The sequence below is a fragment of the Falco rusticolus genome, chromosome 4, assembly GCF_015220075.1.
Source record: "Falco rusticolus isolate bFalRus1 chromosome 4, bFalRus1.pri, whole genome shotgun sequence".
NCBI classification, from domain to species: Eukaryota; Metazoa; Chordata; class Aves; order Falconiformes; family Falconidae; genus Falco; species Falco rusticolus.
The window spans coordinates 111,361,271-111,387,282 of NC_051190.1; the positions used below are offsets into that span (position 1 = coordinate 111,361,271).

The 26,012-nt window shown below is 39.8% G+C and overlaps 1 protein-coding gene across 1 annotated transcript; it reads right to left on the reverse strand.

Moving 5' to 3' along the window:
* Nucleotides 1-299: 299 nt before the first annotated feature.
* Nucleotides 300-25,777, reverse strand: KLHL7 (kelch like family member 7). Its single transcript, XM_037382487.1, has 11 exons — nucleotides 25,437-25,777; nucleotides 21,095-21,197; nucleotides 20,059-20,152; nucleotides 18,800-18,924; nucleotides 16,802-16,977; nucleotides 13,983-14,157; nucleotides 12,404-12,546; nucleotides 6,943-7,183; nucleotides 3,864-4,065; nucleotides 3,485-3,582; nucleotides 300-1,885 (listed from the first exon to the last, which is right to left on the reverse strand). The coding sequence occupies exons 1-11, from the start codon at nucleotides 25,554-25,556 to the stop codon at nucleotides 1,602-1,604; spliced, it is 1,761 nt and encodes a 586-aa protein (XP_037238384.1). The 5' UTR covers nucleotides 25,557-25,777; the 3' UTR covers nucleotides 300-1,601.
* Nucleotides 25,778-26,012: the final 235 nt, after the last annotated feature.

Here is a 26,012-nt window from a genome sequence, read left to right on the forward strand (position 1 = left end):
ACACCAGCGACACATTTGTTTCATGGCTCAGAGAAAGGAAAAGGCAAAGGGGAAACAAAAAAGCTTTTACAGCATTCACTTACTACCGAATAAATCCCGAGTTGCAGGAACCACTGTGAAGCCCATGTGTGCATCTACTACTTTCTGTACATGCAGAGTTGTTAAGATGAGGAGAAAACCAGGAGGAAGTCTACAAAGAAGCACTGACTTTGGAAACTGGAATTTATACGGCTTAGGAGAACTCTGAGGATGTTCAGAAATAAAAGACTAAAAATCCACACCACCAGCAACGCACAAGGTACAGGTAGGTAAGCACCAACTTTTTAAGTTAACTCGATAGTCTCATAGAAACAGATCTGAAAAAATTAGCAAGTTAGAAAAGAAGTGACAACATTAGGATGAAGACATCAATGAACTAGTATGGGCGCAGCACAGGCATACATACATAGTTTGTATAGTTTTCCAGCAGTTAGAAGATGTACACAGTATTGACACCCATAGCTTGACAAGCTGAACTACTTGGAAGAAATTTGCCATCATGTTGGCTGGAAACATTTACAGAGCTATATGCTTATCAACCAGAGATTAATAACCATGTGCAACTTTAGAAGACTTATATAAAGTATCTTTAATGACTTGGTTCATGCCATTTTAAAAACACTCATTTTCAAGAAGAAAATCAATACATTTGTTGTATTGACTTCGCTTTTCCATCCCTTTCCACTCTTTTCTAATGGTTTGGCATCCACAGTATGTACAGTCTGATGCCTGGGAAGATATATTGAAAATTAATCCCAAGTTTCCAACTTGCTAATTATAGTGCACAATTATCATGAACTTCCCCAACCATCCCCCAACCTCAGTATAATAAAAAAAAAAAAATGAAAGTCTTCCTGTGAAAGCTCCCCAAAATGGCAAAGAGGTCACTAGCAAAATGCTTCTGTAATCTCTCTATATGGCCTGTTTTAAATTTATGGTCTGATAGGCAGTCATGCAAATGATGGAAGAAAGTCACAGGACGAGGGCAGCTATCATGATGTAGGCAGCTGTATAACCTATACCCATTCCCCATGGGAACCTTTATCATACTGCTGCCCTTGCTCTTTCCTGAGGAAGAATCTTCATTGCATTCTGGTAAGATTTCTGCAGGTAGGTACAAATGAGAATATTTTTTGCTCATATTTCTCATGACCCAGTCTGCATTTACTCACCTTTATTAAATGAAGAATCCCTGCATCTTAAGCTCAGTACAGTGTCATTTAACCAGACATTTCATCTTCATCAAATGTTTTGAGTTTTTTCAAATAATTGGATTGGGTCTGTTTTTGACAAGGCCACACAAAGTTCTTTTAGAGGAAGATGCCATATGATCTCAGCTAGGTAAGCAGATTCTTGAAACACATCCCCATCTCTTAAAACAGACAAGAAAATGGGCATGACTAAATCCATGTTATATAATATGCTGTATATACAAATTGAAAGACTGCATCTGTTTTTCTTATTACTCAGTTTAACAAGATTCAGTAAAACATGGAAGCAAAGCACCAATAGCCATCTTTCCCCAAGTCCTTGAAGAACATCTCAGCATCTCCTACTGGTCTTCAGGTCTCTAAAGTTTCTTCATTTGCCCCACAAGTGTCTACAACACAGATTAAACAACTTGTCACTGGGAAAGCACGGACTTTGGAGTTGGCTATCCACTTATCTGTTTCAGTATTATATTCAAGAATGTGCCCTAATCGACCAACACCCTGAAAACCAGCCAGGACATAGACTATAGATCCCACAGCAGCACACTTCACTGTTACACCTTTCCATGGCATTGGAGACACCATCTTCCATTCATTCATCTTGATATCATAATATTCTACGTTATCAAGGCCACCTACAAAGCAATGAAATAGGTAACTGCTTATTACATTATACTGTATGGACTAAATTAGAGCATACACATGCTTCATTAAACTTAAGTTTATTTTCAAGGTTTAGATTAAAACGTAATCAGAGTAAAAAAACCCACCAAATATGAAAAAAGGTCACAGATTTCTAAACTAGCCATTTGCCCTTTTATAAATACAGAAACAGAGAAAAGTAAAAAGGAGACTGGAAGTGAGATGTGTTGTACAAAATTTCACATTATACACTTTCTAGACATTCTAACATGTTACTTCATCAACATAAGAACTAACAGTGCCAGATTTCTTATGGATTTGTAGCTAGTGACTAAAACCCAGGAATCCACCTGAAACTTCCCTATAGTATGGGCATTTTATTCTACAGGGGTCACCGAGTACCTTCACCTAAATTGGTCATTTACTGATAGAGGATGTCTCTCCATTAGGATCTTAAAATCATTGAACTTTGAAAGCCTAAGTCCCCTTGAAAAGGGGCCAAGGGCATCAAAAGTTACTAGAGAAGCGCAGATTTTGTGACTAAGATTTGCTTCTTTAGAAAATAGGCTAGTAATTGCACTGTAAAACATCTACAAACATCCTGTTATCCTTATTTAACAATTTTAATACGAGTCACAGACTTTTCACTTCCAATCCTGAATTCTTAGATCTGAGAGATTAAGAAACCTTTATATAATGTTGAGGTACAAATATTTCACCCCAGGTATAACTCTTCCCCACTGTATTACAATAAGAACAATTAGTCAGTCAGGCTAAAGAATATGAAGAGCAAAATAATACTTTAACTTACTGGTTCAATAGTACACACTTCTGAAATGAGCATTCAGTGAATACATTAACATTTTGCAAAGGGGTAGTCCTGGCTATAACTGATTGATAAAAATGCTTGTGCAAAAAAATGCATCTACTGACATTTTTGTATTAGAAATCAATCATCCTGGAATAGTTTTAGTAGCTAATTGAAATACAAGCTATATTCTAAAATAGCGTTAATCTGAAACCAAATATTCCAATTACCATAAATAGCGATTAATAAACCTCATAGCTGAGAATTCTCCATTCTGAATTCAGTTAATTAAAATTCAGTTTTCCTGGATAAGAATGAGAATAAACTCATTATTCTAGTTTTAAAGACAAGGACACATGCAGATTGTAAATGACCTGCCTATGACAGTGAGTCATATTTTAAAACTAGGGCAGTCAAAGTGCTCATTTTTTCACCACTTTAAAAAATAGCCGACTAGCTTTAAGTCTTTAGACTGAAGTAACAAACAAAGTTATTTTTCTCAGATGACTGGTTTAGCCATATTAACTCTTGCAGAACTGGGCTACTGTACAGGTGCACATCTGAATTCGACAGTACTGTCGTTAGTACAAAGTATCTTACTTTTCAAACTCTGAAGTGGGGACGTGAAAGGAGGAAGACAACAATAATTTGACAAAAACTTGACATGTTTTATGGTGCTGCTCAAAGTTTTTCAGCTGAAAAGAGTAAAATTAGTTATTTGCAAAAGAAAAAAGGCCCCATGAAATTTGTGTGACCAGCTAGAGAATTAATAGAATCAAAGTACCTAAGCCGTTTTGTCCACCCACAGCAAATATTTTGTCCTTTACAAACACCAGCCCATGATTCTTTCTGGCTTCAATCATAGGACACAGCTCAGTCCACCTGGGGAAAAAGAAAAAACCAAACAAAACAGGAAAACTCACTATTTAGTTCCTAGAAAGTAAGTATAAGATTCCTAGCATTAGGAAAATGAAATAACAGAAGAAAGCTGCTTAAGACAAACTGCCTTTTAAGTAAAACTACAAATAACTGGTTTATTACTGCTAAGCTCAGGAAAATTCTTTATGACATACAATCCTTCCTATTCATCTGCACTTCAGTTACTTACAGAGCGAGCAAAGCCACAAGTGACCAAAAAGAATGAGAATTGATACAATGCTTACGTTTCGGTGGCTGGATCATAAACTTCACAGGAATTTAGGACTCTTCCAGAAACATTGTTTCCCAGGCTTCCTCCGCATACATAAATGAGACCATTCGCTTCTACCATTCCATGGCTGCATCGCTGAGTCAGCATGCTAGGCTTTGTGTGCCAGCTTTCTGTTCTTGTGTCATAGCATTCAAATAAATACAGTGCAGAATTTCCTTAAAAAAAAATAGAAACCCACCAAAGTAGCATTAACTTCTATGGTTATCTTTCAAGAGAAGAGTCTAACAGTAATTATCAAATTGATGTTTTATTTGCTAGTTGTAAAGGGAAAGCTGCTTTCCCACCTCCAAAGCAGAACTAACCAACCTGAAGCTTGGGACTATTCAGAAAGTACATACTTTAATTCTTTTGACTCTTCTTCCAAATTATGTAAGTAACTTTCTAAAATTGCTATCTGTGTTTAAAAACAAAAACAAATTATGAAGATACTATTTCTTTTTTTTTTTTTGGGTGGGGGACACACAGCAATAACAGAGATGTATATAAATTATCAATAACATTATCATCTCATGCTACTCTCACTACCTGGAAATATATTTAACTTTCAGATGTGAAGATGAAACTAGCTTTGTAAACTTGGCACAGGTTCACGAGTCTTTTTCTCCAAGCAGTGTGACTTGCCCAATTCCCAGAATACTTGTTGCCTTTGGGATTAGATAGCTTGATTATGCCATAACATACAAGGCAGCTGCCCCCCACCATTTTACTTTCTTCCTGGGGACTGGCAGATACTTGTTTTCTGGAAGTACTCCTCCCTCAAGGGCCAGTAATACCATTACTGATTTCAAAAGCGATTTTTCTAATGAAAATAGATGGCAGCTTAAAGATTTGTGCTCAGGTAACTAGCTGAACCATAGCCAAAGCAAAGAAAGCTGGATGCAACTTCCTCAGTAAAGAAAGTTCTCCCATCCATCCTTTTCCCATTTGTGTCAATAGATAAATTCATCGAGAGGAGTTAAAGGTGTCTTCTCTTGTGTCTCTTTTTCTTTGGCTTTTTGCTTCTAACAAATGTGTCACACTAACAGCACTCACTGCCAGCTGGGGCATTTGAACCCCTAAAACAGTGCTATGCTTCCAGACCCAAAATACAGGAACAGAATTCTATGAACTACACATTTGTTTACGCCTACCACGTAATTCTCAGTATCACAAAGACCTGTATATAGTGGGACATTTTTTCCTTGATGTAAGTACACATCCTTATTGCTTTGAAGTTGTAGACATTCTCATCCATGGGAAATACAGTAGAACTGTCTTTAATTTTTTTAAAAAAGGTAAAAGCTTCTGTTTTCAGTATGCTGTCAGTATAACAAATATTTTTCCTGCACCTAATGATAGTGGAAGTATTCAGTATGTTTAGCTTCCAAACTCTGCTAGCTACTGCAAGAAAAAAAAAAAACAAACACCCAACAACCAGTATTCCCATCAATTCAAAAAGGGGAAAAAAACCCTGCTTTCTGTAATGGACTGGCATAGTAACTTGTTTTCCAAATCTCTTCAATCTGTGCAAAAAGCAATGCAATTTTAGACTTCTCTACAGCGTTTTCTCCAGTTAATGGTTTCATGTAATTGCCTGCTCTAATTAGAGAATGCTAGATTCAGAATAGACAGACTTTTCCAAACAAGCAGTGTTCACTGGATTCCAAAGAAGAAAAAAGTACAGGCAAAATAAACTCTTATTAGTTTTTAGCTTTTACTATTCTGTCCTGATTAACATTTATGGAAAGCAAAGTGAAACTGGGCAGTAACGTGAGGATAGATTTAAAAGAAAACTCCCTAAATGACAATTTCCTTACAGTTGTGTTAACTAATTACAATGTATTAGAAAATAAACTATACAATCAATGTTCGTATCACACAACCTCATGATCTGACACGTGAGAAACTAGGAAGATTTACAACATTTTGTAGTGTTCCAAGTTTCCCAATGCAGCCTTAGTTAAGCCTATTTCAAGGAACAGGAAAGGTGCTATTTCATATTTACCCACCAGGTGGCGGCCAGGAACCGTCTAATCTGCAGCTACCTTCGACTTCGGAAAATATTTTAGAAGTCGAAGAACGTTATCTAAATGTCACAGCTTCCCATTAAGTGACTTAGGAATGTTAAGCACAGATTATGACCCTTTTTTTCCCTGTGCTCACCTCCCTCCGCACCAAGGCAGAACTCAAAAAGATCTAGAGAATTTCTCCGTGGCTACAGGATTTGGGGCGGGGGTTTTTCTGTTTTGTTTTGGGTTTTTTCCCCCAGAACACAGCTTTTTCTAAAGCTCAGTATTTTTATGGATATAACATACCTACATTCCAACTTTTGGTTTGTTGATGATGTATCAGATTTAGACAAAATAAATTCTAAAATGTTGCATGTCACCCACTAGATTTTTTTTTGAGAGAAAACATACCCCAATGGTGGGTTTTTTTTTTTAACTATGATGAGTAATACCACCTAAAGAAAGTAGTATTTCTCCATTTACTGAAGCAAACCAACAGAATAAGAAGCTAACAGAAGATAACCTCTGTCATTTGACAGAAAATTTGGACAGATTCCTTTACAGGGCCTGGCAGTAGTTTCAAAAGCTCTTCCACTTTTTTTTTCCTTCTCAAAAAACCTCATTAGGGCCAACATATGTTGTATTCAAGGAATGCCATTGTCAAATGCAGCTATTCTGGCCATACGTCACAGAAAATTTTAAATCACTCAAGTTCTGTGGATTTATAGAAGTAAATTAAGAGCAGCGTGGGACTCCCAAAACGTATCTTTGTCCCTAGTTAACTCTTAAGAGCTGCAGCATACTTTATGCTCCAGTTAATATAAGTATTAATCATTTCAATCATTGAAACCATTTTAGTTTAGGAAACAAATTGGTTGTTGGATTGTGGGGAAGATAAAATCCTAAATATAGGAAAACAAACTCATTAGGCTAACATGGCAACGTGCAGTTTCTTTTCAACAGTCATGCAAAAAACAGAAAACTTTCCAGGTATCTTTGTTTGCGCTTTTTTTTTGTTTGTTTTAAAGATTTTTAGTGTCTTACCCACTTCTGAACCACCAGATGTATAAATTTTGCCCTCAGCAGCACAGGCTGCAAGGCTATCTCGAGGTGTTGGAGGTCCTAGCTTGGAATACCAGCTATCCTTCACCACATTGTAGCAGTCCATTCGCTTTATAGGGAAGAGCTGGGAACCACCCAAAATATAAACTACGTTGTCCCAGAAGACACAAGCTGCATCCCTGCGCTTTTCAAAGGGACATCGGATGTCTGTCCAGCTGTAATCCTGCATTACAAAGAACAGGTAATGTCTAATAGATTATAACACTTACCTGCACAGTGAGTGTTTTTCAAACAGAGCTTTTCATAGAGATTTAGATATGGTCAGTTTTAAAGTTCCTTTTCAAAATAAACATGAATATTGTTTGTTGAAGAATACTCCTCAGGCGTACTCTTGAAAAAGTCTTAGACACAGACAAAGTTAGCTGCAATGAACCACGACATCATGAATTTCTATTTCCTCATTCCCTGTGTGCACCCAGTACAGCTTCCCTGAAAAAGTTTGTTTTCTTTTCCCCCAACAGAACTGACCTCTTGCTGCTATCATGCCAGAAACAATGCATGCGATCAATAAAGCAGGACTGCATTTTCTTTTATAGGAATGGAAAAAGACATCTTACACATTGTAACAGATTCTTTCTAAAAAAATAAAATAAAATACAGAAGGTACCAAACAAAGGCAATGGAAAAAGAAGGTAATATCCAAATTGACAAGCAACTCAGTTAAAAAGCTCTGATACATACTTTATTACCATGACAACCAGAAGCTTATTTACAGAATTTACAAAACACAAATGATCTATAGCTATCCACAGTTGATAGCATGAGAAATACGGTAATGCTCCATCACAAATACTGGCAGTCATGTTGCCTAGAAACTGATTTTGCATGGATTGGCAAAATCAGCAAGTATCAAATATGGGCAGGAACACTACCCAAAGCCTTAAGAACACCAAACTCAGCAACTGATGGCAGACCAGGATAGCATACAGCACAAGAAACACTTCTTGAGTAATAGCATCTGACATATTCCATGAGCATAGTTTGTATCCTATACTGAACAGGAAAGTATGGGACCTTAACTGTTATCTGTACCACCTCAGGACGGTCTAGCTCAACCTGCTGAATAACCTTCATTGTAATGGTTCACACAAGACGTTACATCATTACATTTTCTTAGCAAGGACATACTTCAAACACCTTGGTCAGTGAGGAAGAACAGCGACTCCTACATGGGGGTTCAAAGAAAGAGAGGCAGAGCATGTTATAGTCCAAAACATCTTACAATCTTTTCTTGTAGCATCCCCCATATCAAGAAGAGCTGGCAGGTGCATGTGGCCCTTTATGGTGAGAAACAGGTCCTGGGGCATCCTAGAAAGGAAAGCCATACTACAGCATGGCAAAATAAATAGCTGCATAAATCTTAAGAAAATGTCTTACTGCATTGTGCAAGATCAACATATTTTCTAGCTCAAACTTCTGGCACTTTTACAAAAACCCCTGTTGTTTTCCTTTACTGTTATAAAGGGCTGTGATCGGACACACTTTTATGGCTTCAGTTCATAGCTACCATTTAATCCACACCTTTATCAAATGAAAAGCCATAATCTGAGCATGCTCGGCAGTATCCTCTTTCAGCAGAAGGCGGTTTAGGTCATTCTCTTGTAATGCTCTTCAGCATTACTCAGCACCATGTAGAATTGGTTTCACTTTATGCATTTATGTATTTTACACATTTGAGAATTAGGCAGAAGAGTTGCTTTATGCCACAGTCAAGACGTACACAGACTCGGGCAGTGGCAAGCCTCATTTTTGGGGGTCTGAGTAGGGAAAGACAGACCAAGACAGGTACATGGTGACACTTTCCCTGCTGATCTTTGTTTTCAACAAATTGTGAATGCAGGACACCAGAGGCAGAAGCTGTACCTTTGTATTTAAAAGCTTTTGAAAGGAGTTTCTCTTTCATGAGTTTATTTAATCACTTATTAACACTATCTGAACTTCCTGCAGCCACAACATCCTGTGACAAGACCAGCATGTGTAATTATGGGCCATGTGAAAAAGTACCTCCTTTAAAGACTTTCTCCCTCATTTTCAGCTGATACCTCCTCTTCCAACTTTATCAGGGAAAGCAGCAGACATGCCTAATATAGACAGCCTCCCCACTAATAGCTTCTTAACTACATCTCTATCACTTTATAAAAGGTATGCTGGTTCCCTTAATCATCAAGAACTAACATTGCCAGGCATCTGTTTTTACTTGTCATTGCTGAATTCTGCACTGTTAAAAAGTTAAAAGCTTCCAGCCATTTCTGGTCACTAGAGACAGCAAATTCAAAAGAATAAGCTTATTACTGCCTCAAAAATCTCAGAGTCATGTATAATTTTTTATCAAGAATTCCTAAAACAAGAAGTATTTTATTCCCAGCTTGGGGGGAGGGGGGGATGACACTCAACTTTTTAAAAAGCATTTTGTGGAAAATTCAGTAAGAAAATTCTTCCCATGAGCATTAATAGGACATCTAGGATTTCTAGTAGTATTTGGAAAACAAACATTTCTACTCAAAACAGTGCCAGATTGCTCCACAGGTTTCATGCCTCTCTGTGTCTGTCCTGTTGCATCAATTTGCTCTCTTGATGAAGTACATGCATCAATAGAAATACCAGTTACAGTGCAAAGACAACAAATATAGACTTAAAATAATACTGCTAACAGTCTCAACAAATAACACTATATGCAGCCCACTCGTATTTAAAGAACCCTTTTTGACAACAAGGAAATGAAGATCAACAATAGACTAATTTTGTGTGCAAAGCAATCAGTGAAAATTGAGGTTTTTTGCACTAGACTTACAGTATTAGAATTATTGACATTTATATCACAACTGAATATATATTTTCATGAAAATCCTAACTTTTGTTTTAAGCTGTTTCTTTTGCTGACATAAGAATTATTTACTTTAATTAAAATCAAAAGTGAAAGACTAGGTCACTATTCAATCAGTTCAACAGACACAATTTCAGTTCTTTCCCAAGGTCCCAACCTTGCAAAAGTACACACACAACCTTAGTTCTCTACTCTGACACTCCTATCACCTTGTGATGAGACTAAAGCAAGTTAAACGTGACACAGCCCTTGCAGCATGGAGCCTTACATACCACACTTATTTTGCATGCACACGATGCTAATTCAACAGGGGATCTGGATCCTTGGTTGTTGCATTTAACAAGCTACTGTCACAGTTAAATAAAGATCAAACTCAGATACTCAAGCAAAACATCCAGAAAGGGACCTTTAAATAGCTTAGAGTTGGAAGTGAAGTCAGTAAGAGCTATTCAACAAGACAGGTCAGGCTAGCTAAAAATACTCAAGCAAGCATATAAGCACTAGGAAAACATTCAAGGAAGACATGCTTGTTAGAATCAAGATGTCCAGTTACCCACTTTTTTCCTTTTCCTTCCCTGTCCTTCCCCCCCTCCCCCATTAACCCACATGCAAGGTCATAAAGCTTGATCAAGAGGCAGTCGTGCAGTTTTCTCCAAACTCAATTCTTTTTTGGTGTTGCAGCTAGACAAATAGTCCATGAAAAAAAAAAGCTACTTTATCTGATGCTTTATGTAGACTTACATAGATACGGCTTTTTGTCCACTAAACAAATTTCTTTGTAATATTATAGTTTACGTCTGACTGAAGATCACCTAACTATATACATAATTTTCCTTTTAGATGTAAGTCTTTGCCTATCGCTCCCACTCAGCATGCACTGAGATTATTAGTTTTCAAACAGGATTAAGTTTTCAGAAAACACACAGTGACAACTGGAGTGGTGTGTTATATTAATTTATAAAGACTGATAAAGCAACAACCGCTGTCTTTTGAGTTCTGACCACTGATGACGTTAGGCACTTAGGGAATTTAACCTATCAGTTAAGTTGGTAAAGAGACCACACACACAGTATGCTGATAATACACTGCCAATTAATGACTGGGACAATAAGTCTCAAAGCTAGTTTCCATCCTGCCTAAAATTAGCTTTGTTCCAACTTAAGTAACTGGAGATTACAAGAAAAGACACTTTGATCTGATTTCCTTCTAATAAAATAAAGGCCAGAGCATACCGGGTGAATTACAACTTGTTAAAATGCCAAGAACAAGTAACTCTTTGAAAAGGACGAATGCCCCGATCAAAGGCTTCCCCAACTCAGACCTCAGAAATAAAAACAATTATCTGTTCTGTTCCCCTCACCTCCTTGCCCCCAGTTGGAGTACTGGGTATCTTACTTGAGTATGTATATGGAGTAAAGGTGGTCATTATTTAGGAATTTGGAATTCCCAATAAAAATACAAAACTGGTAGTATTTTCTTCCCCAGACTTGAGCGGTGCGCTCAAGAAGGTGTCTTCAAGTTTATCTTACATAAGGGAATGGGAATGCTGAGTTCAAAACACATCCCAAGGGCTCATTCATTCCAAATTTGGTTTGACAGGGCTCATACTGGCTATAAAGTTTATACAGATAACACATAAAACTGTTTGAAGTCATAACAAGCATTTACTATGCTCAGTTAGAACAACCACATTTTCTGCAACAAAATATTACGTCTGTGATCTCATAACTTGAAGAGCCCTGATGTTTATGTAGCAACTTTTTTCTGTATAACTGCATGTGCTTGCCTGGTAAAACAGAGTATGGATGCATGCAGCTGGTGTTTCTAGACCATCTAGTCTGCACAGCTGAAACATACACCATCCCTGTGGTTTGACTTTATTCAGGGAACATGGAAACAAATTTCAGGCAAAGCTTTATTGCTTCCTGTAAATTGGCCATCTAAGTTTTTTGTTGTAGAAACTCATTCTTTTCCACTTACGTAATACTTTGTCCCAATTCTTCTCCTTATTAAGAACGATCAAAATTGTGAACCATTGGGATTTAGAAGTGGTTGCATATTTATAATAAATGCACTGAAAAAACGCCTTGCACTCTAAAACTGGGTTCTATGCTAACATATCAGCCAATAATTTAACTTGTGCTAAAAAGAAATTGCTTTGTGTTATTCTCAGAACACATACGTGCATGCACATGCATACAGAGTTTCATATATTCCTAACTAATTGCTTGATGTTTCAGTGACCTTTTATTTCCCGATGGGGGATGCACATACCAATCAATTCTCAACTCAGATGAATTTATCAGAACTCCGTATCTAATGTTGCCACTAAACAAACACATAATCACTCTATTCAAAATGGAGTATTACACCTCGGTACACAGATCTGAGAACACCTAAATTGACCATACTCTTCCAACTGCATACCCAAGAGGCAGGGAATACATCCTTCCTAATACCATTTTGTAGATCATTACATCTTAGTTAATATCATCAGCAAATAAAAACCACGTAAGATCACAAACAGTGAATCTTAATGCATTCTGAGGTAACGATTACCTTTGGATTAAAATATCTGCAGGACTGGGGCTGTGAGCCTCCAAACAGAGCAATGCGATAATCATGTTTTTTTCTTCTTGGCCGTGTACCTTCCACTAATTCTTCTCTGTCTTCTGGGGAAAGTAGATGGTATCGCATCCCACCTGGAAGGAAGACAACAACTGTTGCAGATCCAGTGCTGCTTATACATGGAAAGGAAGGTTTCAGAGGCGGAGATGGGGAGGGAGAAGGAAGGGAAGGAAGAGGGGGAAACCAAGTTTCTACATTACACATATACAGCTTTGATTTAAAAGGGAATAATGCACAGCAGCACATAAGGATGGAGGCATACACCCAAATTTACACCCTATTTCAAACAGCCTGCTCCATGTGAAAACAGGACATGGATATAGACTCACATTATACACCAATTGATCAATCAGCTCACTTAGCCAATATTAAGAAGCAACTCAATTTGTTGTATTGAAACGGGCAAAAGAAAGCAAACCTAAAGAAAAGGAATGGCAGGACTAGGAGCCTAAAGCGGACAACACTAAAGAAGGGATTTGATTCCAATGAGGAGTCAGCCATGTCAACTTCCTCACCCCTCAATTTCTGGTTAACAAGGAAGGCATCTCTAGTACATTGTACCTCGTGAAATCCCCTCACTTTTGTTCTCAGCTTGACAATGTGAAAATATTAGTTACAATTGGTATAAGAAAATAAGCATTCCCCTAAGCACTGCAAAGAATGCAAAAATATCAGTAACATTACAAGCCACTAAAACCAGACAAACAAAACCCCTTATTTCTTAAGCAATCCACCCAACTCCATGTCACACACAAAATGTGACTGAGATGTTGATCAGCAAATACTTACCAACGTACAGTTAATTTGAATCTTGCTCATTGAGACTGAAGGAAAACAGTTGTCTACTGTTTTTTAGATCTACACTAAAATGAAGCCAACTAGTTAACTGCTACCAAATTAAAAAACATCTTTCTAGAATATTTATTAACATCTAGGCTTTTCTTTCTTACATGATAAAATTTCTCAGTTGGTGTCTAAAAATAAAAGGGAAGCTCGTTCCCTACCTCATCTGCACCTTGAGCATGCAACTGTCTGTAGGCTCAATGGTCAGTATGTATCACGAGATAAAAATAGCACAACACATGCTTAACATTCTAAATTGCTTAGGAAAGCTTTATCGTAATCAGAATTTTGACATACAATATTTTTTATTAATTCACATACAAATATGAACAATATCAAAGTTACCACTCTGTCCCAAAGGCACACTAACACTTCCAATTACCCTAATGACTCATTGACAAAATCTCCATTCCATTACTTGTCATGAGTTCATGTCACTTGCTAGGAGAAAAGAAATTAAAGTCATAGTCTGTTACATAAAATGGGTTTTATTTACATGATAATCTGCTAATCCAACTTCAACTAAACACAGCATCTGAGAGGGAACACAGACAAATTTAATACTAAAATGTTGCCAAAGCATTTTAAAGCAAACAATCTTCAAAAATTCCACAGCAGTTTTTAAATTACACAGAACATTAAAGATTTCAGCTAGAAGTCAACTTACTGATCACCATTTTAAGGCATTCTGGGTTATCCTGAATAAGTGGTTCAGCCTGAACTGTTTTACTTAAGAAGTTCTTTGATATAAGAGGAAATCGGACTTTAGCAAGAATATCAACCATGTATGGCTGGCGATTTGGCTCATCATACTTCAGCCATCTGACTGCTGCATCATAAACCTTAAAAGAGAAGGAAAGAAAAGGATAAGGAACATCACCACACAGTAAGACAAATAACTAAACCTTAATGCTCCAAATTGATTCTTCTGCCTGTTGGAGATTAACTTCTACTAAAATACGTGGAGATCCGTCATCATCTTCAAAAAAAAAAACCCAACAAAACTAACCAAACCCAAAAAAAGACAGTGCTCAGAAATAAAGTAAAACAAATGCACAACCACAGAACAAAACGCACCTACAAACTTAAAAAAAAACCCCAAAACCAACAAAACCAAACACTACTACTGCTATTTAACTTTTTTCTCCTCCAAATGGAAAGCATGAATCTGCAATTCACATTTATGTGGATAACCCCTGTACCAGGTTAAGTCTAATAAGCTTTGAGTTCCATAACATAACACAGGTAATACTTCACCAGAAATGCCAAAATAGCATCTAACTGACGCAGTCTCCCGAGCTGACAAACCACTTCTGTTATCAAATCATAGTGTTGGGGATCCAAATATATTGCTATAGCTGTGTCTTGGGGACCATTTAAATTAAAGGTTTTAGCTGCAGACTACCATAAATTTACCATTCAGAGAGCCTCTTCTCTCTTTCCCTTTATAGGAAAAGATAATAGGTTTTCTTCGGGGGCAGGAAGGACAGAACAAGGAAGGTAACGAAGAATCTGATCTATTTATGATTATCCTCTGGGTCAGGAAGGAATGAAATGAAAATCCAGTGTTACCTGTGTACTAAGATACTTCCATACTGCGCTCAGACATAGCAAGCTTATCTACTATGCTGCCACTTCCAAGTCAGCACTAACTTCATTACAAGTGATAGCACAGTCCAGACATACTCCTGTAGCTGAAACTGATCACAGTTATCAGTGGTAAGTGACCAAGATATAATGTGGAAAGATGTTTAGTGTCAGAGTTTGAGTTATTCAGAAGCACTGCTAAACCACTTCGGTTATAATCCTGCAAAATGACCACGGAGCAAGGGAGAGTAAAGAAATAAAAAAAAAAATAAAATAATTTAAGGCTCAATTCTACCAGCTAAGGAAATTCAACAGAATGACGAGGACAGGAACACTGTATCCCTTCATCAACAGAAACACGACTTGCATACAGGAAAAATAAGACAGCTAGTAATTAAAGCTACCTTCCTTTTTTTGCTAAGTGTAAATATGCTTATACTCTTTGGTGTAAATGTCAACTTTCTAGCAGTACTCCTGAGAAATAAAATTCCTATAGTATCACTGGCAAACTTCTGCAGTTTCATGCTGCACGCTGCCACTATCTTAAAGGAATTTTAATGATGCCATGCTGCCTACACAACATTTCTACCACTGCTGCCAAGCTAAAGCATGTCATCCTCCCTTACCAACAGAACTTTAAGAATGTAAATTCCAAAGTGTCATTTTGGCTGCAAGCTAAACAATACTTTCAGCTTTGGGAATGTTACCCTGCGACCTGAACTTCTCCCAGCATGTGGCAAGAACGCTGAATTTCGACATAATTCATATTTGTACTTGTAACCAGCCAACTAACGTATTCAATCACCTGATATTATCCCCCACCCTTCGTAATTCTTATTTTCAAAGCTTTTTACTGCAACAGATACATTGAAGAAAACATTACTTCTCTGAAAACTAAACTTCAGTCAGGAAAACACCCATTTCTAAGTGGATATATATACCATCTTGGCTATGAGATCCCTGTTACACTTCAAAGGTATTAGTCAACTCATAATGACATACCCAAACAAACTTAAGTTACCTAGTTCAAGCACCAGAATAGTATAGCTAGAAAGGCAAGACTTCAGTTTGTTTTCAACAGATTTGACCCAGCAGCTACAAACATCTTGCAATCACCTCTTCGGGCTGCAGTGCAGACACCTATACTCCTAGTTTCCCGCAGCAGGAAGAACAAGCTGGCAAACAAGCATTCAGGGTTGTGCTATAAGCCGAATCAAGTTTTCCAAATGGGATAGCTGTGAATGTCATTTCCACCACAGGTTACAACTTCTGAGTGAAACTCCAGGCTCCTTTCAGCCACCTAAGGTTTTTTGTGTCCACTCCCTAAATAAGTGCCTTCCACCAATCCATCACCATCAAGGCATCAGTGTTTCGTTCATCTTGCTTCCAAACCCCTCAATTTTCCAACCTTTACTTGTGTACGCATACATTTCTATCAGAAGCAACTCCTCTCTGAAATGGGCTAAGACCATACTCAGGTAGAGACATGCAGACAAACAGTGCAGTTTGCTTACTACTTTGAAGTAGTTCACACTCACTGATAGCACGAGCCCCAGTCTAGGAGCAACTGCTCCAATACATCAAATTATTTCTGCTCAAATACTATAGAATCAGAAGCTCTACAGCTATCTCAGAGGAAACCGTTCTGCTTCCTCCCTTTATGACTTTTCTTCCTAGCTTGCTGAAGCAACACATACAATAGCCACACTTGAAATATGGATATTCATTAGTATTTGGTTTTGACCAAGCTAGCATGCACCTTTTATTCTACAATTTAGCAGCCACTGTTGGTGTGCATCATATACTGTAGGAACATCAGAAATGAGATCCTTTAAACCAGTTCTTGATTAAAAAAAGTGAAGTTCAATGCTCTTAGCTGGTATGAAACAGGGATCTCACCTGGTCTTCTGCTCTCACTGTCAACGTATCTTGGTTCAAGAGATGTGTCACGCGCTTGACATCAAGTTGAAGAAACTCATCTGTCTTGTAAACTTCAGTGAAATGCTGATGGATAAAGTCATCTGCAGTGGCTTTCAGTTCTGGACAGTCTAGGCATTCTGCTAACACACTTATACCTATGAAGGAAAAATTAAGGAAAAAAAGACCCTTCCAAATCTGAACTGCAATTATCTTTAACGTATTAAAATAGAATACCATTACTGTAATTTCAGTGATACTTGCAACCGCAGTTTAATGTTTATTACCATGCTGCTTTTCTGCTTTTTCTTCCTCTTTAAACCACTTGCTGTCATAACTCATCTGCAACTCAAGACAAAGATAAGCACAAGCTGCTGATCCCCATCCCTAGCAAGCTAATTGGAGTCAGACTGGCAGCACTTGCTGTAGTAACTATCTCTCCAGCACTATTTCCTCACTGTTTCTTTCCCCATTACAAAGCAGGTAACAGTACCTTAACCAGGTCCGAGCCATACCGCAGCAACAAAATCTAACCGGAACAGCTTGAAAAACTGGATCTGGGCTTTCTGACCTCCCCATGCAGCAGCAGTCACCAACCAAGCCCAATTTCCTACAAGAGTCACAGTGAACTGAGACTTTTGTATACAGGTAGCACACTCAGCTGCAGACCAACATAAAAAAAGTTGATGCTGCTGCAAGGTCAGAAGGTTGGCATAAAGGTACAAATAGCAAATGCTACTGAGAAGCACCGTTTCCAACCTTCCCATTAGAAACCAGGTAGGCACAGAGCTTTTCAGCAGCAACTTTTCTCATCATGCTACAGTCTTCCTCCTCCTATGGAGGAGATGGCAGGTGGGATAGAAGCAATCACCAACCCATGGGCTGCAACTAGTCTGAGCTGTTCCAAGTAATAAAACACAATCCAGAAACACAAAATCCAAGTGTCTAACCTCTTGACAAAATGTCAAGATATTAAAAATAAGCCATGGTTTCTTTCAAATACACTTTTTCTTAAGTGAGCAGTGGACTTGCCTACAAGTCCACAAAGAACACATTTCAACTTGTAGATAAAACTTTGAGGAAAAACTGATTTAATCTTTATCTCCCTTTTTGCTATAGATTAGCAACAAAGCTTGCAAGTGTTAAGAGACCACAATAATTTCCTAGTTAACAAAAACCACACAGGAGCGAATATGACTCAAAGCAAGTTTAAGTGGCATTTTCCTTAGAAGGCAAAGTCTTTCTTCCAGAAATTGTATCACAGCCACAGCTGTGCTGCACCAGTGTCAGTTGAATCATTGTAATTCAGATATTCTGCAAAACATTTCAGATATCATAAACATCTGTAACATGATTCAGTTGTTACCAGAATTAAGTGACAAATGTCAATAAGAAAACTTATAAACAAGTTTATATTTATTCTCCGATTAAATAAAGTGCACCAAATCTTAAGCATGAAAAAGCATTTAGTTCTGCTTGTTGTTTACCCTTTTATAACACTGAGTTCACTTTAGGGCTACAGAATACACTAAGTATTAATCCTCCCCAGATGACATTCATGGATTTCAGTCAAAATGAAGAGCAACTAAAACCAAAAGTAACCTAAACTTATCCTGTTCATATTTTTAGAAGATATGCTGCTTTTGTAGAAATTACAACTCTGCCAAATCTCCAGGTACAGTAACAACTGGAAGCTTCACTTTACTAAACAGCTGAGGTCCTCTAATCAACAAGAAGCTCCAGGGTGCTGCCAAGCTGGGGTGAGACCTAGCACAGTTAGTGGACCCTGACTCTGGTGAGACAACTGCCAGATTATTTTATCTATGGCAAGGAACAACGGTTCAGATTGAGTGAAAATATTTTTACATGCCTGCATTTAGACAAATATTACTGTCTTTTACACAATATTGTCTATTTTTCAGGAACAGCAAAATTTAAAAAACCATCCAACCAGTAAATTTAAGTCTGCATTTCTCTTACCAAGACAATTGGATGCATCAACTTGTTCTTTTAAGAAGTCCACACACATTTTCTTCACAGGTTCAATTTGATATTGGTTTGCTGCATCTAGTAGAGACTGGACATTATTGCTGTTAACTGAGATTCTGCAAAACAGAAGGTATAAAAATTAGCGTCATTAAAAATAGCTGCTGTTGTAGCTAAAAAGCAACTTACACCAACTCACATAAAAGGCAAAATTATTTCTCTGCTATTTAGCCAAGAATCTTTCACATACAGTCTGAAGACACAACCTCTGTTCATGATCTCTCCACATTTCTTTCAACTGCCCTACTTTACTGAGGACGGGCAAGAAGTAACCAGTCTTGGATTCTGAAGAACAAGCCTCTGCAGTACCATACTATTGCTTTCATTTGTGTTATTAGCCACTTTCACAAAACAGAAAATGAACAGAACCTTTTTTTCTCCTAGTCCTAAACAGGCATCAGCAAAATCTGTCAAAACTCATTGTCGAGACTGGTCTGGCTGATTTACCTAGAATAGACAAGCAGAACAGCCAGTCTGGCAGTGCTTCAAGAGAAGGCAGAGCCCACAGCAAGAGCCTGGGCACCAGGGGAAGTAACCATATGGCTGGGGGCTGACACTGACTGTTCTCTCACCACTGATGGAGCATGCAAGATTCCTCTCAAAGAAAGAAGAAAGCCTTCCTAAGGAGACTTAATCCCACTAGTACAAAGATGAAAGGCCTGCTACCCATCAGTCACGAAGTACCGTTTACAATCCTAGTCAACTGCACAAGCTCTGTTTAAAAAAAAAACAACCAAACAACACTAAACACATGGACAACCTGAGACAGGAGGGAAATGCTGTTCACAGAACAGTTATCCACCCTGCCTGTCCTGAGATGAAGGCTTAACTCCTGGAAATGATTCTGTGCAATAGATACCACATCTATAAAGAGAAACCCTGCTGATAATCAGTAAAGGCCTGAATTTCAGAACAATGGGAAATACCATTTGACTCCAACACTTAAGACAAAAGCTTGAAGTGCTTTGAATTGCATTCTGGATATGGCTACCACTCTCTTTAGACTGTACGGCTTCCTATGACTAAATAAAAAGGAAAAGGGAAGTAGAGGGTCTAGTCACATCAGGCTTTAAACAAAGTAAAGAACTGTAATGATAACAAAACTGATGAAGCAAAAAGCATTATTTTAAGATTTTTATCAATTACAAGTGGCACACTTTCTAGAAAGTGTCAGCTTTACATAACAAAACTACCTTGCAGTATAAGCAAACTCCACGAGCTGTTCAATAATGTCAGGTTCTGCATCTTTTAGCTCCACTTCAAAGGACTTTGATTCAAGCATATTTGCTGCAAATAGATTAAAAGACAAACTACATCAATAAGCCACTCTAGTTATTGTACATTTTGCAAACAGTAGAAAGTAAAGTGATTATACCAAGTGGGAACCTGCTAAAAACTGCAGTTGATTGTGGTTCTCCCAGGATTACTAGTATTAGCAAGTCAGGAAAGAAAGGAGGTAGCGAGACAAACAAGGTAACTCGTTGTGTATACATGCTTGTATTACGTAAATTATGATAAGCTGTATTCAACAGAAAAGGTCATAGATACTGTTGACTGCAGTGCAGACTGCCAAGTTAGCATTATTAGAAACAGAAAGCACACACTGCACTGTCGAAAGCTATTTCCACATTCAAGCTGATAACAATAGAGACAGCTTCGAGCTCCCCACATCCAGACACGGCACTGTAAGTTTGCCCGCAAATGGTTACAAACAGACCACTGGAAGGCATGGTTACTTTACTTCTACTCTACTTTAATGTGTGTTTTATAGCATAATAATTTTACAGTTCATGGGGTAAGGCATACAAAAGTAAGACAGATACTACATAACTGAATTTGTAAAGACAGCATAAATGCAAGAATATTTACACTTCTGAAAGCCTGTTTCATATGTGGGAGTGCCTAATAGCGGGAAGCAATGGGGCGGACAGATTCTGTCATGGGAGTAAAAACTCCCAATTTTCAAGTTAAGGGAGGGAGACCAATACAGTGTATGGGCCCCAATTAGTAAGAAAGCTTACATATGAAGTAACACTTGACTTGACCAAAAAGTAGTTAAAGCAAAAACGAAGGGAACCGTGAACGGAAATTAATGGAAGGACAACACAAAATGAGGAAATTTTCACTTATCCATGAAATTACTCCCTTTCATAAAATAAACAGCTTGTCAGCCACAAGTCTAATAGGACATCATCAGGAAAGCTTATAAACAATTTTGAAGAGACTTACTAGTAAACATCAAGTTAAAAAAATGACTGGCTGAAGCAAGCACAACACGGTGAGCTGGGATCTTTCTTTCTTGAACCATAAGAATGACATCACATAGCGTTTTCTAAATCAGAGAAAAAAACAGAACAAAAATGCAACAATCAGCATTTTCAAAAATCTTTCAACAATATTTCTTTAAAAACAGCTTACGGAAATTCATTGCTTTTCTTAATCCACACAAGAGCACTATGTAATAAAAAGGTTTTCTGAAAGTAAAGTTAAATTCAGTAATCTCTAAACTAGCAAAGTTCGGTTTACCCATGAACTTGTACCTTAAGGATGGTCACAGGCAACATGAACTCTGATTAAAGGTTTTCCTGGGGCATTCACATCAGTATCCAATAACATAGGCCCTGCAACATCTATCAGGGGCTGCATTTATATTACACTCTTTTCATCCATCAGTGGCTTTCTTCTCTACTTTGCTGTTGGTTTTCAAAAAAACCTCATAGGAACCTCATATCTGGAGATAGCCATCATGTTGCCCAACCAGAGCAAACTTGGAAGTTCAAAGCATTCAAGGGAACATTCTGAAGAAAACGGATCCCCCAAAATACCACTTCTATGGAAGCATTTGACCAGTAACACTGGATAAGGGACTAACTTCCAGACAAAAAAGTATTTTTATTTCTCATTTGTTTTCTCTTTGTATGTAAGCGGTTAGTTTCTCCCCTACACATACACTAGAAGGAGAAAGGAAAGTGACAGAATTATAAAAGTTGTCAGGAGACACAAGAGGAAAGTGTGGAATTGGGATAAACCCACATAATTTTAATATATTCTCAAAAAGTATCCTTTCTAAGAACATACTGCCTGAAATAAATGCATACCATACTACAGTTAACATATTATACCAACCTCTTAATTGGGAAAGAGAAACCAAGCAGCACTGCTTCCTAAAAACAGGAATTCATTTTTGACTACCACCTTATGTTCATGGAGCTACCTTCAGGAACACCTACCTACACCCATCCCAACACTAACCCCAGAAAAAACCCATTTCTACTGTGGGAAGTACATATGTGCTTAGAACTGGGTGAGAATGTTTTCCAAATAGAGACAATATTATCTAGGTTACACCTCACAAGACTGATAAGCCATATATACAGCCTCATAAACCTATTTTTTTAGTTTCTTGAAGGAAAGGACATTCAGAAGCATGCATTGGACAAAAAATAATTTTTTTAAAATGTTCTAATTAGAAGTCTGATGGAAGGGTGACATACAGCTTCCTTTGCACATCTGTAGCTTTAAACCATTTAGGATTGAGACAACAACAACAAAAAAGAGAGAATTTGAGAAAAGTTTCAGAGGAAATCCTTTTAAATTGTCATTCCTAGTACATCTGGTTCAAAACAAGCATTGGAAACTAGCAGTACAAGATAGCAAAGCTTGGCCACAGGATTTTATGCTAAGACTTGCAACTGTTGCTTGAATTCCATATTGCATTTTTAAGAATCATTCAGTGCCTCAGCTCAGCATCTGAAGCATCTCTGATATTCTACAGCCTCTCTGGGTGCAGGAAGAAATATTTGTTAACCAAAACAGACCATTATTTTAATTCCTTTCCCTCAGATGTTTCTAGGTGTGACTGTTCCATTTCAACTAATGCTCTTCTGAGGATTTCTGTACTTCTTTCCAGAAGGTGTCACTGAGTCACCTCAATGAGGCAATAGATGACTGGTGTCACACCAACCAGAGGACACACCCGAACATAAGCTTGCATGAGGACTCTTCATCTTCCAAATAACAGGTTCACCAAGACCTTGCAACTCCGTCCCAGCTTCATTCTCAATTATTTCACTCTTGGCTAACCTCCACTCGGCTGCAAAGTTTCAACAAAGGATTTATGCACATGCTGTTGAATAGCTCTGTAAAACCCCAAAAGATGTAGGCCATCTCGTGTTGGAGATGAGCAAGTCCTCCACACACTAAACACACCTGCCCCCAACGTCTTACCAGTACTAAATGCAGGTGTGTCCATAGTTTAAACTCTATAGATTTTATAGATGCTGCCTCTAGATCCCAGCACACACACAAAGCAGCCTCTAACATTGGCTGTACCTTCCAGTCAGCCCATTTTCCTACAACACTAAACTAATGCAGATAAATAGCTAGTGCTCCACGTGCATCTTGCTAGTTCCCTCACAAGAAATTCTTAACTCTCATCGTATTTAGGTTTTATAACCACAGCATAGTTCTTATCAAAATAAAAGAAGAAAGAGCTGCCTGTAAATCCTCTTAAACTTTAGCACAACTAATCAGCTGAACTAGTACATTTTCCTCTGGCCCCTGCTGACTTCCTAATTTTATCCTACATAATCACACACACCCCACACCACTCCCCCAGTAATAGGTAACCTCCTCTTACAAACTCCTAAAAAAGCATGAGTGTCATGAATTACACAAGAATTTCTCGACCAGTCAGCACTGGCTGGGATATGCAAAGCCACCACCTGCAGTCAGATTAGATGTTTCTAGGAACTCTTGACAGCAGGCAAAACTCAGTTGTACCTCCCCAGGCATAACAGATTTTGAAATTTGAATTGGAAGCGCACACGCAGATTTCACAGCATTTAATCCTGATCCTCCCTCTCCCTATTTAGAGTAACTTATAACTAGATGATAGTTGGCACTATACTATACTGAAAGACGACGTACTTACACAGACCAGCAATATGATGCTACACTGGAGTAGTGACATAGTAAAGCACTGCTATTTTTGCCTGTGCTAAGGGGCTGTACATATATGTAAGGGAGGGCGATATTTCCTCTGCCTACTTACAAACCGTAACTGTATCTGGCATCCCCTTGGTAACAAGGGGAGAGAGAGGTATGAGCTAAACTGTCACGAGCAGAGTTCTGATCTCAGCTACACTTTGGAATATGTTTACCCAATCAGAATAGAAACAAAGCCTACACTGAAATAGCAGATCATAGCCTTTCCCTACCTGAAGCCACTGAAACCGATTTGTTTTTTTAAACATAGGAGCTTAGATGCATGAAATGGTTTATGCAGACAACACACCTGATGGCGTACTAGTGAGAGAAGAAGAGGGCCGAAGTGCTAGAGAAGCAGAATCAACACTCTGGTATCACTTGCTAGGCCAGGACCCTGACTGCTGATAAACAAAGCACTAAAAGCTGGACTGAGCCTTTGGCAAGACTAACACTGGGAGACAAGCTGCTAAACCCCAGAAGATCCAACACACAACAGTGCCAAGTACAAAGCCCCCAAATGTTCTCGAGCACCTAGCTTCAGGGTCAGCTTTAATTCTGGCTCCACATCACTGTTTTTAAATGAACCACAGTACCACAGTCAAGCCAGTTCCTCCTCCAAGGAGAAAGATTTCCTCGTATGAAAGGAGCTACACGGATCATCTTTCTGCTCTTGTACCAGAAGCTTTTTAAGAAAAAAAAGCACTTCTTTCAGTTTGAACAGCTTAACTGAAACACACTTGCATGATTGTAATTTTAGTTACCACTCTTGCTTTATTGGTAAGTGGAAGCGTGATATTTTAACAATCATTGACTATTGACCTAGAAGCCAATCAGCCCAGAAGTTCAGAATTTGTAAAGATGAGGCCAGCAGCCCCCTACAGTGCCACTGGCTGCCTGGTGTTCAGCATGAAGCACAAGAAGCGCTACCTGCGAGACCAAACCATGGCTCCATCCATCCCTCTCCTCAGGCTGCAGCTTCACTACACCCATACTCCGCACAGGGGTACACAGTCCATTTGTTTACAGCTCCTGGTTAAAATGCTGGATCACCACGCTTAAAAACCAAACTCCCCTCAGGTTTCTGTGGTTTCTGTTTGGAAAGGGCTATGCGAATACTCTGAGTGGGGAAACTCAGCCGTCAACTGCAGCTTAACTTCTGCCCGACTGCAGGCAAGATACTACAGGATAAGGCAGCCGATCCGCCGCGCCTGCCGCCTTCAGCACCGACAAGCTGCTGCAAGTAAAACCTGAACTTGTTACGCCTGCCATGTCGGCCGGGGCTCCGGCCCGCAGCCGGCCTGACGCGGCGGCACCGGCCCGCCGGGCGCCCGGGGCGGGGCTGCCCACCGCAGCCAGGCCCGACAGACGGAAGCCCCGGGCAAAGCCTCGCTCGGCAGGCGGGCCCTGCCCGCAGGGCAGCGCTGACCCTGCCGGCGGGCGGCACGGTGGGGCTCGGGGCTCACACCGGTGTCTGCGGGCGCCCTGCGAGGCGGCGGAGCCGGGTGGCCGCCGCAAGCCCCGGGCCCCCCGCCGCGGCCCGCGATGGAGCCGCCGGGCCGGGGGGAAGCCGCCGCCGCCGTACCTGCTTGCGCATGGTGTTCATCACTCCCATGAAGCTGGCCAGCAGCTTCGCCTCCTCGCGTGCGGCGAGCTTCTTCTCCGTTTTCTTCTTGCTGCTCTTCTCCGACCCGGGGGTGGCCATGCTCCCCTGCCCTCACCGCCGCGGACAGCGGCCGCCCGCCACCCCTGGCGGGGCACATGCGCCGCCGAGGCGACGCCCGCCAGCTGCCGGGCGGCGACCAGCACCTCCCGCCGCTAGGCACCGGGTAGCGCGCGGGCTAGCGGGACCGGGACGTGCCCCGCTCCGGCGCTGCCCCTGCCGCCCCGCCGACACCGCAGCGACGCTCTCCGCGGCGGAAGCCGCCTTGGGGCGAGGGGCGGGGCGAGGCGCGCTGACGCCATCGGCCGGCGCGCGGCCCCCACGCGGGATAAACAAAGAGCGGAGGGGCCTGGGCGCGTCACAGGGCGGGCGGGGGGGCGCGAGTGTGTGTGTGTGCGCGCGCGCGCGCTGGCGGGGCCGGCCCGGCCCCGCCCCGCCCCCCCCCCCCCGCGCTACCCTGTGCGGGCCCTTTGGGGGAGCGCTGGGCCCTGTCCCCGG